A 15,048-nucleotide genomic window follows, 5' to 3' on the forward strand; every position below is an offset into this window, starting at 1 on the left:
TAATTTTTTTTAATAGGCGAATAAATATATTTGGCACTTGTCACATCGATTTTATTAATTTAATTTTTTTTTTTTCAATTTTTCGTTATTTACATTATCAATGAATTTATTTTTTATAACTATTTATTTTATTTTTATTATGGTGATTTTATGGGGCTTATTTTTATTATGAATATTTTAAAAATATAAGATCTTATGTTTTTTTTTAATAAGTATATCTACACGTTTATATACGGCATTAAATATTAAAAATTTTTTTTTTTTTTATATAAGAAATAAATAATACAATTTAACTTGAAAATATAATTTTTTTAAATTTTTCTTTTGTTTTTTTTTGTAATTAAAAGATGGAGTTTTATTTTTAAAAAAGAATTGAATTTTTTTTTTTTTGTTCTCTGTTTGATTGAGTTTAATGATTGAGTCATTATTAACACTTGAGAATTTTATGTATTTATATTTATATATTTTTTTATTCAATTTTGTATTTATTATTCAACTAGCCACACTAATGACCAGCTGCTGGGTATACTTAGGCATTGACTCTATTCAATTTTAGTAAATAACATATAGTAATAATGTTTATACATGTAACTCAAACAAAGTTTATACATTGAGCTATTTACATTTTGTATTTTTTATTAATTTCAATTTACCATTCAATATTTTCCAATAGTTTCCCTGTTTTTTATTTTATTTTTTATATATAGGTATACTTTTTTTATTTTTCTCGTAAATTTGTTTTTTTTTTATTCGAAACATTGAAGTATGCAAATTTTTTTTAAAAACTCATACATTGAGCATTGAAAATTTTTTTTTTTTTTTGATTAATTTATTATATATAATAAATTCTTTTATTTTTTCTAATTCAATTCGTTATGAAAAGATTATAATAATGATAAATTTAAAAGTAAGCAATTAATACTTTCAACTTGTTATCTCAGTTATTTTTATTTATTTATTTAAAAATTTCACAATAATTAAATTTTTTTTTTTCTTTTTATAGATATGTTAAATAATAAAGTTTTTTTTTTCTCTTTATTTTTAGTTATTTTCATTGCTTATTTTGTCTCATTAGCTCGTTATTATTATTTTTTTATTTTTTCATTTTATATACTTTAACATCTTGTTAATTCAATATTTTTCATGCAACAAATTCTAACGTCACATCATTTACAACAACACAGTTCAAATATTTTTTTTTTTCAATTTTATTTACATACGTAATTTTTTTTTTTACTCTTCAAAGTTGTATTTTTAAAACCAAATAAAGTATCATACATGGGCTTGATAAGTGTCACTGACAGATTAAAATAATCTCTAAAAAATATAATAGTAACTAAAAAAAAAACGAGTATTTTTTGCCGAGATAAATCGGTATTTTCAAGGATCACTTTGTCTATTTTTGCAAAGCTCATGGTAGAACTATCACAAAAAAAAAAAAAAACTGTTAGTTTAAAAAAACAATAATGGATGCTCATATATAGGAATAAATATTTAAATAATCGATATCTCAAATATAATATACAGAATATAAAATAATACTCTATTTTAATCCCCAAATTCCAAAAATAAAAACATAAAAAAAAAAAAAAAACGAATTAACTTTATAAAAATTGATTTATAAAATATATAAATAAACAATAAATTATTCTGAGCTATAAACATAGAAAAGTCACTCAGCTTAGGCCTGTCATTATTATAAAAAAGCTCTATTTTATATAAAAATAAAAAACAATCGACAGTTATATTAAGAAATTAATTTAAAAATTTGATATAATAATATTTTTATAAATCAATTGATAAATTTGACTAGATTTTTTTTTTTAATTTCATTAAATAATTTACATATATTTATAACTCCTGCCTTATATTACTATTTAAAAAACAAAAAACAATAAAAATAATATCACTTTTAATAGAAATAGAATTTAAAAATAAATAAAATAACGAAAATAATTAAAATTAAATATAGTCATTTTTTTTTGGATGTTAATGTGGCTTTGATTAATTGTAAATTTATGTTGTAAATTTGTACATGTTGAAATATCATTGATGTTAATACCACAATCATGTGTCACACCCATTGCAAATTATTTTATGCTTATTAATAGTAATATAGGTGTTGCAATGTATGAACCAATTCCCTTTATACTCACAAGTATATGTAATGTTAAAATGCATTGCATTATTATGATCATTATGTGATAGTCGTCAGTGTGGTGGTTTGCCACCATAAACCATATATATGTATTAAATATCAACGCTTGCAGTATCTCTGTTACGCTTGGCTTAACATGGACTGTAGCTCATGCATCGCTTAACATAATCCCATTCTCTTTATAACCCTCTTTTGACCCTTCAATGATTTTTCAAAAATTCATCTACACACTGATAATCACCGCCAAAAAAGTAACGAAAAAAATCAATAATAAATTTATCATTAAAATCTTTCAACAAATTTACTGTACCAATTATTATTATTAATTTTTTTCTACTTAAAGAATAAAATAAATTATTCATTATCATTTTTTTTTTTGTCACCAAGATATAAAATATTAATTGAAAATAAAAATAACAAATGAAAATTAATAATATATTACTTGGTCTTAAATCACGAGATTATATTTCAACTGACTTTGCTAGTATAATGATAATTTTAATAAATTAATAGTCCTAATTATGATTGTAATTTGTAAATTATTAATACAATTATTAGTGATTATTATCTTGATGATATATTTCAAATATGTTAAATTCAATTCCAATGATAATTCCATTTGTCCACAATAATTCATTTAGTTATTTAAATAATTTTTATCACTGATATTTTTATTTTTTTATTAATGATTAATTTAAACAAGAAAAATCATTAATTAAATTTCATCTGTCATTGATGATACACTGATAGATGTGCATTTAAATCCCATGTTATTTAAAATTAATTTGATATATATATAAGATGATAAATCCATTTGAATAATGTCTAGTGATTGATTATCCTTAATTGGCATATTGTGGTACATAAGGTGGCATATAAGGACCAGTTAATATATATTGTATTGCAACAACCATCAGTTGCGGTGCACTCCATCTGATAATATAGGCGCTTCCTGAAACACAAATAATGCATTTTTCGTGTTAGTTGATTTTTTTTTTTTTTGTTTTACACATTATGTATTATGTATTTTCAAGTACATATGTAGAATTGTGAATGTACTGGGAGTGGAATGGAGCTGGAGAAGCCATGATGGAGTTTAAAAGAAATAAAAAAAAAAATACAGAGTCAGGGCACCAGTGGGACATGAAGACTTGGCTTGCTTGCAAAAAAAGAGAAAGATGAAAATAGAGCAAAAGAAAAAGACGAAGAAGAAGAAGAAGAAGAAGATGTCTTGAAAATAGTAGGGGAAAAGAGAGGATTGGCTGTTACCAAAGTTCAGGCTAGAAGTCCCATGAGTGCTTTTCAAGTATACACACACATAGCATCTTAGAAATGGAAAAGGACTAGTTTTGATACCCCCCCTTTTGCCCCCCCACGAGTCAATGATCATTGGCAATACTTTTACACTCACATATATATCTCAGATACAGTACTGGTGCAATCATTCTTTTTAACAATTTTATTTCTTTACCAATACTAAGATCAATTATCGATTAGACTGTGTACTTAGTACGATAACTTTACAGTTTTTATATACTATTAAAAAAAAAAAAAAACTCACCCCGTATGCCTTTAAATTCTCAAGGGTATCATTTGACCAATTATTTTGTGGTTTTATTTATTTTTCTTATCATAATTGTTAATCGATAGTTTTTAACTTTTTTTTTTATCTTTATATAAAGCACAAGTTTTATGAATTTTTTTTTAATATATTTTTTTTATCGGTTAGTTTAATATATGCATAAAAAAAAAAATATTAACAAAAGTAAAATAATGAAAATAAATGACAATACTTTGAATGAACTCTTAGATAATAGCTGTACTGGTTGTAAATTGCTTGTGGCAATTTTATAAAAAGAGAAATGTAAATTTATAGTGAAATGATAAAATTTTGAAAGATAAGTATATATAAAGAGAAACAGTTTTGTGGCTCGATGAGTGCTATTTTATATATATACTAAGACGGTGATATTAATATTCGTAAAAATTATGAGATTTTAAGAGGTCGAAGCGTGAATTATCACATCATAATTGTGCTTCTTTTCAGTAAATAATTCTTTAATAATCTTTTAATACTATGACTCAAAAATAAAAATTAAAAATAAATATATAAATAATATTAAATAATAAAATAATTATAAATATATCAAAATAAAAATTAAAAATAAATATATAAATAATTGATTATTCTACCAGCTGTTATAACTTTACGCTTAACGTACACTTCTTGTATATCTCATTTCATCGTTTATTTATCTTATACTGTATTTACATTTTTCATCATCTATTAACTTTCATTTTTTATTTTATTCTTTTATTTTTTATATATTTCTTTTCTTCGTTTTTTATTTATTTTCTTATATGCTTTTTATCTTCTTCTTCGTTTTTATTTTATTTACTTCGACAGTGTCTCTACTGCTAAGATATTCGACAAGTGTCCTTTACTCGACTCTCATGACTCATCACTTGTATATCTGATACTCACAGTGTCATATACATTTTTATTATTCAGTGCTTCTCATTTAATTAAGACTTTCATCTAACTTATATATAATATTTTTATTTATTTTTTCATATATATTTATATTATTTTATTTTTTATTTTATATAATATAAAATTTCATTTTTTTCTCCAAATGAGAAAACACATTTTGACAATTTTTTTAACACAACTTCTAAAGATGTAATATATATTTTTGAGCTTTTCACATATATTTTCTACTAATTAGCAAAATAAAATTTTAAATGTATGTACATATCATAAATGAATAAATGAATAATGTCAACATTTAAAAATGCCTAAAAGTTTGTAAATAAAGACAAGTGCTTGGACGAACTTTCAGCATCATAAAATCTACGTTTTCTAAAGTGGTATTTTACATGCTAAACATTAACATGTAGAATTTAACGTATTGCAATTTATGACATTAAAATGCATAGTGCTTTATGTACGATGGAATAAAGTAAAATGTTATAAGCAAGAAGATACAAGAATCGATAGTCCAACTATACATATATATCTATAGTTAGCTACTACCTGATGCATGCTCAACGATGCAGAGAAAAGATACTTAAGATAGTTACGTGTATTATATACATAAGTGTATCACAAACGAGTGAGATAGAAAATTTCATTTCACCAAGAAGCTTTTCATAACCACCAACGACTTACTTGAATAATGCCATTGTTAGAAATTTTACTCAAGAGGCCTTATTGCCACAATTCACTATCACCTCATTTGATAATAATATTTTAGCTAGGGAAATTGTACATGATGACCAGTTTCAAAAACTTTATTTAATCATAACAAATACTACTGTTCCAAACTTTGTATATATACTATAAATTTATATAATTATATTAAATACTAATTAGAAACTATTTGATCATTTCGAAATCTACTTATGAAACAATTTGATGAAATTATTAATTTGTTTTTCAAGTGAATAGATTTTATTAGCAATTTTTTTAAATAAAAGATTTTGTTTATTTTTTCATACAATCAACATGAAAATATAGATAAATTAAATTATTTTTAAACTAAATGTTTGTATATAAAAAAAATTACTTTTAAAATTTAAAAATATAGTTAACCCAATTTATTGTTGACTTTAAAACGGATGTCAAAAAGCACTAGAGTACATATATGTCACAAAGAGAGTAAAGTGGATAAGAGAAATAGGTTGTCTTTGAAGTGGTAGTGGTAGTGATCTTTGAGACAGGTTACCAGCCGGAAGTTGGTGCATTAACGTGATCACCGGACAACTGCAACGAATCGTTACAACACACACACTCAAAGTTTATTGTATATATAATAGTAAAGATCTTGCGTGTGTTATATTCTCAAAGTTATAAAACAACGAGTATTAAACAAAGTGACACAGTGTCTGTTGGATCATCGGTCTTCTGGATTTATCAACATCAACGTGAACTTTATGAACAAGAATTATTTCTCTTTACAAACTTAACTTACTTTTATTTTATATATATACCTATCATTTACAACTTTAGTGTGTTACTTACACCTTTTACAAAATAAAAATAATATAAAAAAATAATTTATATGAAAATTTAAAAGATAAATTTATGTATATACGCAAAAGGAATATATTTTATTTGAAAATATACATTCTATCGTTGAAGATAAAAATATGTATATATATTTAAAAAATGATTCCACACCATTATCATGAAGAAAGATAAGGTATATAGTAGCAAAAATAATAAAAGATAATAAATGTTTTATATTAAGAAAAGTAAAAAAAAATTTTAAAATAAAAATAATAAAAAGAAAATAGCGTCAGAAAGCACAAATAATTCAAAAAGTTTTTAGTGTTATATATGATTCATTCTATCGCTACTTTGCATATACTTGAAAGTCTCAACGAGTTTTTGAAATTTTCATTTATTATTACATAATTGCATATGTAACTAGGTGGTAGTCCAGTCTCTTGGTCTTAGTAATAAGCTTGTCCACTAACTGTGCTACCGAAAGCTCTTCTTTTCGATGTTTAAATTCAACAGCAAAAATATTTAAAAATTATGAATATTATAAATAATACGGAATTCTTTTGATGATTAGATGGAATGTAATTTTGCTTTTTTTATATCATTATTTATTATCAATGAATTTATTTATTAAAATTTCATTGTTTTGTTTTTCTCTTCAACATGAAAAAACAATTTTCCAGCACTTTTTTACTCTCGTTCACAGTTCTTAGCATGAATTTTTGAACGTCAACGATCGCAGATGGCTTTTCTGCATTTTAAAAGTTGACAGAGATATATTGTATGGATTCCATAGTGAATATGTGATACATGTACAAAGTCAGAGACAAATTGTCTTTGTCTGAGTTTTTTATTTTTTGTTTTATTGACGAATACAGGATATTTTATATCAGTATTTTCTTCACCTTTAAAAATTGAAAATTTATTTTCATATCATTTGTTTGGAAAAAAAAAAGGTAAATTTGTATTTTAGATAAAAATAAATCGACAAAATAAAAACGCTATATATTTTATTAAAAAAATGATTTTAAAATACTTGAAAATATAATAAAGCTTTGCAAAAAATATCTTTTGTAATTTTTTTTTTTTATTTACATAATTAACAAGCTTGTTTTATTTTTAGAGATATTAAAAATTGAATAAAATATATAAGAAATATTATTATTTTAAATGAAATTTATATATCTTTCGAATCAAATGGCTTATGAGCAAAGTTATAAATTTAATTGTTAAAAATAGTATAACTAGTATACATACTATGAACATTTGGTGTTTGAAATTGTATAGAGAAAGAGAAAGAGAAATAGTAAATACAACAAAGATGAGCATTAATGAAGGAGAGAAAATGCAGTTTGTGGAAACAAGCTCACTGTATTGTTAATGTTACACTTTTTCTTGTCTACATATATACATGCACACACACATGAACACAAATGAGGTGAGGTAACGAACTGGTCAGCCATTAAAAGGCTGAATGTAAAGGTCAGAAAAGGTGATAAATATATCTTGTTTTAAACAATGTTTTCATTAATACAATATTTTACTTCTCTAATTCATTTATTTATAATAAAAGTTTTATATAAAATTTATATTAATACAAAAAAAAAAAAATTTAACTATTTATTAAATTTATTATTTATTTATTTAAAGTTTATTAAATTTTTTTGAATTTACGTTAATAATAAATTTTATAAGCTTGCTTGGTACAAGACCAGTTGATTTAAAAGAAGCTTGGAGCGGATGAGCTTTTCTTAGTGGTTTCTGGGCATTCTTGGTGACTTGGTTGGTAAAAAGCATTCTCGGCCTATTATTTATTCATATATACTTTTTTTCAAAATAAAAAGGTAAAATCCTCTCACTATCTTGAGGCCTCAAAGCTTTTTTTTTTTTTTATTTTTTTTCTTTCCAATATAAAATATATATGTAGAAAAAGTAAGGCCAAAGAGGAAAATATTTCTATGTGTGGTTAAGAAGGACTGAGTTACGTGCTTTGCATTCTCGTAACTTGAATGCCACGCCCGCAGTTTTGTGCTCACACGGGAAAACGGCCACAGAGAAATGGTATAACGTTGTATTTTCACGTAGTCCAACAACTGCACTATGTGTATATATGTTTACCACAACCCAATTGCAATTCCCCACTTGTAATGTGTGTGATGGTTATGAGTTTGCATCGTTTCTTCTTTGTCTGGATCATCCCTTTTGACCATTTATCTTTAGCCACCCATATCATCCACCAACATTCACATTAAATATTTCCTCAAAATTGACACTATGTAGTATAATTTAAATTTTCTATTTTTCTCAATTAATTTACCAATTACAATATTCATTTTTTAAATATTTTAATTATTTAAAAATATTTTGACTTGGTAATTTTACTTTATATCATCATTTTGCTTTTGTAAAATAATATTATAATCATTATCAAAGCAACCAAAGTAATTGCATGAATATATTATAAATAATAATGAAATTTTTTTATATATATATTGTATATTTTGAATAATAAATAATTGACTTAAAAAAGAAAAAAAAAATCAATTATAAATTAGTAATAATATTATGTTTAAATTATAATTTTTAATTATTTTTTTTTTCTTTTTAAACCATACAAAAAAGAAGATTATTATTGGTAATTTAATTGAAAAATAGTTGTGTGTAATAATGGTTAAATAAAATAACTCGTACATGTAGTGTATAATAATGCCCGATGGCAATATGTTACATGTAGAAGTATGGAGCATTGAGTTAATATTAACATGAACGAGTCTCAAAGTTCCACGACAAGGTAAATTGAACGTGTGTTGTTTAAACTTAATTTCCTATAAAATGTGAGAGAGGGAGAGAATAAATGAATGAATGAATGAATGAATAAGTCAGTGAGTAAGAGAAAGAGATTTAATTCTATGTGTGTATACATGAAATGAGAAGTATCATATATATTGCATTGGTTTTAATACAAAATTTTGTCATGGATGAAAGCACTTGGAAGTAGGCAGTGTGCAAATTCCATGTGTTATCAAATTGTAACCGAGTGAAGCTTTACGCTCTCTCGAAGACCCGGTTGAATATGCAGATTTGCTATTTCGATTTTGATTTATAATGCCTAAGAATTAATGTTCTTGTATTTTATTCTAGCATTAACTAAAATCCATATCACTCATTTGAATATCACAATATTTGAATTTATTATTTATTTAAATATTTTAGTTGCGTATATTTTTTTATTATTTATATTGTCTTTATTTTTTCATTTTTGATTTGTTTATTTTTCTTATATATACTTGAATTTTTATTTTTTATTTTTGTTTGTTTGTACTTTTTTTTTATAGAGTATCCAAAGTATGCGGTGTACATGGCTATTATTGATGCAGCATGTTTCAAGCCCTAAGGGTATTATCTACTGCGGATCTTTTCAAAAACTTTTATAATACAAGTTTCCTTCGGGTCATGAATCCCAGGACTATACAAATTTTCTTTAAGAATTTTTAGTCTTAAAAATTTCTTGTAGATATGCTTCTTCTTCTCTCAACTAATCAATTTTGTAAAATATTTTTTAAAATATGTAAATAATATTTAATATTTGTAAACCAACATTGTTATTATTTATCAACTTGAAAAATAATTTTTAATATCTTCGGTTAAAAGAGTACAAATATTTTTTAAATCATCACATATTCTTCGTAAGAAAAAAGCTAAAGAAAAATTCTTTTTTTTTTTTTGTTTTACTTTTGCCATTCGTATATGATTATTTTATTAGATTATATATTCAGTGGTGAAAAATACAAGCCAGCTTTTCAACCTCAAATTTAGGAAAATTATTCTTCACCCTTGCAAATAAATATCTCAAACCAACAACCAACTATCCATGAGAAACAAAAAAAAAAAACTTAAAAAAAAAAAGATGAGAGACACAGAGTGAGATATTACCGGTTTTATTGTTGACGTTTTTCGAGTTGCAATTTTAATGTAACAAGATTCATAGCCTGGAAAATTGTACAGTTAAATATAAAGACAAATAAAATGTCAGAGCATTGCATACTTGATTGTCTCAATGATTTACCACGTTTAACAATAATATTTTACAAACAACAGTGAAAAATATCAACCAATTTGATATTATTTTTGATGTTTAAATTTTATATCAAATTATCATTATTAATTATTAATTTTTTCACAAGAAATATTCCTTTATTAAACCCATATTTAAATTTTTAAATTGCAACAACTAATTTTTTTTTTTTTTCTATCATTCAAATGTTCAATTTTAATATAAAAATATTATACTTGATCACTTTTTCCAGTAACCATTTACTCAGTAAAAAATTTAAATGTGTATACTCTGAGTTTCTCACCTCTTTTTAAAATGCAATATTATCCAAGATAATATAACCCAAGTTTAAACTCACTCTGGGACACTTTACATGGTGAACAATTTAATATACATTGGATGTTTGAAAAATGCAACGAAAAATATTAAATACCTATTTCGTATGAAATCGTCGACAACACGACGATGCTTATGTGAATAAAAAAAAAAAAAAAATGTATACAATGTATAAATAACAAAAAAAAAAAAAATAATAAAGGAATATAAAAAAAAAAACAAGGGAAAAAAATAATAAAAATAAACAACGACATGGTGCATGGTGCAGAATAGTGTAGCGCAACGACTTTACGTTATTTTTATTTTATTTTTTATACTCTTGTGGATTTAAAGCTGGACTTGGTTGGGTTGTCAAGCTAGATAATGTTTATATTACCTGGATCACAAGGATATGTTTCCATAGGTACCATGTCATAAAACGTAGTGATTTTTTTTTTTTTTTTTGTTTCTCATATTAGATATTTTTATTTATATAATAAAATGTTGATGAAAACAAAAAAATAAAATAAAAAAAGAAATGTTTAATTAATATTTGTTAATATAGATGTTGAATTTTGATGGTTGAGTGTTATCCTCACCTGAGCTCTGACCCTGATGTTTTCTTTCTTGTCTATCAATGTCCTTTTGGCTTGATGGTGGTCTCTCTGTCCTTTTTGGATAAGGGTTGTATGCAGCTGGCCATACTGTTGTGTGTCTTTTTGGTGGTGATGGTGTACTATACTGCCTACCTGAAAATTAAGATTAGGATACCTCATCTAACCAGCTTCCAGGATACCCACTTGTTATTTATCATGCACCGTTACTATTCCACACCATGATCAGTCTTTTGGTATGTGTATATTATATTTCAATTTTTAATTAATATTTTTAATTAATTATCAAAGTTTTATGTGCATATTAATTGGCACACGATTCTTCAATCATGCAATAGATTTTAATTTAATAAATTGATAATTTTTTTTTATTAAAACAAATTCTAACGAAATTAATTAAATTTTTTTTCTCTTTTATTTTTTTTTTATATTATGCATTTGTAATAAATAATTCAATATTAAATTAATCTAATTTCCGATTAAATTAATTAAGGTACTTTTTGATTATTGAGCTTTTTTTTTTTTTAATTAAATCTGATTTGATGAATTTTAATGGAAAAGTTTTGTCATTTTTTTTTTTTTTTTATTTATAAGACAATGTTTTGCCAAACGACATTGTTATACATGAAAGTTTAAATGCATACACTGTTGGGATTAAGCAGAGTATGTAGAAAATATATTGACACACTTGAGTCAAGTTAAAAAATAAGTACAATGGAGATAGAATTAGGAATATATATATGAAAAAGAGAGATAAAAATGTATATAAAATGAAAAAAAAGAGGTGATAAGAGGGTTAGAGTGAGAAAAAAGAGCAGTGAGAGGAAAATAGCAGTCCCATGAGGGCACGTGGCCTGTTTACACGGTAGATTGAAAGTTTCAAAGACGATAATTTTGTATTCACAGCCGGGACCATACAGTTCAACTTCATGTTTGACGCCAGAGCCTATCTCATCTTATTTATTCATTTTTTTTTTTTTATTTTCTCATCTACTTTGCCTGTCAAAAAATAAGCAAAATAAACTGTCATGAATTTTTCAAAATTAACTAACTTTATAAAACAATTTTCTAAATTTAAAAATAGCATTAATAAACAAAAATTTAAATAAATTTATTTGTAATATATTTCAATAGATTTATATTTTTTTATTTATATCAATAAAAATCTATATAGTCAATGTCTTTGATGAACTGATCATTCAACTAAAACTTCATTAAGCCAATTTAATTTTCTTTCAAATTACAAACTCAAAGATCATTCAATATTATTTGAATCAATATTCATATACATTATAAGTTGAATATTAATTAAACTATACAACAAAGCAATAATATGAAATTTTGAAATTTACCCTTTTGATTATCCTTTCATACTATCAAAGCCAATTATCAATATACAGCTTTATTCTGTTGTCACAAACAACAAGTTATTTCACTCACCATCTATCCTTTCTTTGCCCTTGATTCTTATTCAACCCTTCCATAACATTTCTCTATTTTTCCCATCCCCTTTCAACTATACAGTAAAGCCACATTGCTTATATATATAAACACTGTATATATTTGCCACTGTCTAGATACTGCACTGTTGATGGCAGGCTACTAAAAAGTTTTCGAATAAAAGTTTAAATATGACTAGAAAGTTTGTGTTTCACCATCAGGGTAGGTAGTAGCGTATGTCAACCACACACACTTTATATATATATATAAATACAATGAATATGTGTGTGTGTGTGGTTGGATAGTTTTGTTAGTTGAAGAAATTACTTTCTGGACATAAAAAAAAAAAAAAAAGTATGGAAAAATAGGCTAGAGACCTAAGGACCAAGCTTCTTTTCTCATGACCTCTTTTATTTTATTTATTTTTTTTCTTTCTAATATTATATTATACTCTAAACAATATATTGCTGATATGAGATACCTGTCTTTGTATGCAAAGAGCAGGTGAATATATATTACATAGATCTTTTTTACATTTTATACAAACTATATGCACAATCACATTTAGCTCGTATTTCACTTGTCTCTTATGCATACATTCTCTTGTATTTTTTTTTTTTTTATTCTCTTTACCGACATCCTCATAACCTTTGGCACCTATCATCTACTATTTTTTTATTTTTAAAAAAATGTTTTTCAAACATTAATTTATACTTTTTTATAGTAATTTAATTTAATTAAATTTTGCTTTTTTTTTTTGTCATTATCAAACATTGAGATTGTAGAAAAATTTATTCTTTGAATGTAGAAGCTATGCAGTGTCTCTTGAGTATATAAAAAATTTATTTTAATTATAATTTATAACTGTGGTGATTTTGAAATATATGTATAATAGTAATATAAATTATTATTTATATTATCATGGGAAATGGTAAAATAGTATTGTCTTTTTGTGTAAATGTTAGTATTCATATGTGTATGTGTATATAGAAATATATGAAAGGATGATACAGGGTGTTTTTGGAAAGGGTTATACAGTGTGTTGGATGATGTCGGCTATCATTTTCCTGATAATTAATTAAGGCCCAGGAAGGATCGATGAGCCATTCACGTGGGAGTATAACTCGACTCATTATGAAACACTGTACTCCCAATGGTATAATTTTCAGTCACTGTATACCTGACACATAGTGTATGTGATATATATAAATATATTATACACATTGTTTGTTTGTTTGTGTATGTGTGTGTGTATCGAATATAGACAGAAGGTACGTGTATACAATTCGTGTCAGCACAAACGTTTACCTATATCACTTGCAAAATAACTTGTCACTTGATTTTACAAACATATCACATGGTGCAATGTTGTTTTTTATTTTTTTTTTCATTTTATTATTTTAAAAGTTCATTGTTTAAAATTAAAATAAACAAAAAAAAAATTCTAATTGATTAATTTGTTAGAATAATGATTGATTGTTTTTGATGATAATAAATTATATAATTTTTTTTTTTAGAAATTTTATCATTTTGGACCCGCATATGATAGTCATTTATTTTTAAGTATCAAAAAGCATACTACCTGCATCTACTATGTATGAATAGAAAATAAAAAATAAAAAATAGTGTTGAGGGTGGATTGAAAGCTGGTGAAAACAATGCCATTTGAAAAAAGCTCTATCGTCTTATTATTTTTGTTTATTTTCTTATTATCATCTCTCACTTTTTCGCGGTATTATATATTATTTTATATTTTTTTTTGTTCATTTTTGAAAGCGTGTATTCAACTCTTGTCTTGCAGCAAGTTTTGCCCGCTGACTTTTTTTATCTGAACGTTTTAAGAAGGTGAATGTGAAGAGGTACCCCATCAGTGAGTGGCCGATTTTAAATTGAACTTTTTTTTGATTCGTTTCGTAAGATAACAATAATAGAGTACTCCCAAAAGCTTTCTCGGTTTTATTTTCTATTTTTTTTCTATTTTTTCTGACCACTTTTACTCGGGATTCATTATTTTTCACTATTTTTTTTCATTTATATACAATGCAATCTCTTTCGGTTTTTTTTCAAAAGTCAACTAGCTCCTACTCTATTTCATTTACCAGCAAATTAAACCTCTTTTTGTATTATATAGTAAATTGAATTTTAAATGCATTTAATTAGGTTAACAGCTCAAACCAACAATAGAGTTAAAAATAAATATTAATACGTATATACTGACATATAATATCCGAATAAATTAACCATGTCAAGAATATTATTGAAAAAACTGTTTTATTATTTTTTAAATTGTCACTCAAAAAATTCTAAACTTTGATAAATATTTATCCCCAATGTCTCACGTCTTTTGCATATTTTTACAATCTCATAAAATTTTTTTAATCTTCTATTATTATGTCTCCCTGCTTATGAGTATATAATTCTTATTTTTAAAAAAATATATATATTTTTACGTGACATA

At 24.4% G+C, this 15,048-nt stretch overlaps 1 protein-coding gene across 8 annotated transcripts in view; it reads right to left on the minus strand.

The window, feature by feature from the left end:
• Window positions 1-1,019: 1,019 nt before the first annotated feature.
• Window positions 1,020-15,048, minus strand: part of LOC122852911 (lachesin-like) — a 129,669-nt gene continuing 115,640 nt past the window's right edge. For 6 of the 8 annotated variants that reach the window (XM_044153035.1, XM_044153034.1, XM_044153033.1 and 3 more), the window contains 2 exons: window positions 11,136-11,285; window positions 1,973-3,110 (listed from right to left, as the gene is read on the minus strand). In XM_044153035.1, coding sequence (XP_044008970.1) covers window positions 3,001-3,110; window positions 11,136-11,285 — 260 coding nt within the window. In that variant the 3' untranslated portion in view covers window positions 1,973-3,000. Of the gene's footprint in view, window positions 3,111-11,135; window positions 11,286-15,048 lie in introns of all 8 variants that reach the window. The other 2 variants (XM_044153029.1, XM_044153037.1) reach the window with 2 other exon arrangements.

This window comes from Aphidius gifuensis, linkage group LG3 (genome assembly GCF_014905175.1).
Source record: "Aphidius gifuensis isolate YNYX2018 linkage group LG3, ASM1490517v1, whole genome shotgun sequence".
Classification (NCBI taxonomy): Eukaryota; Metazoa; Arthropoda; class Insecta; order Hymenoptera; family Braconidae; genus Aphidius; species Aphidius gifuensis.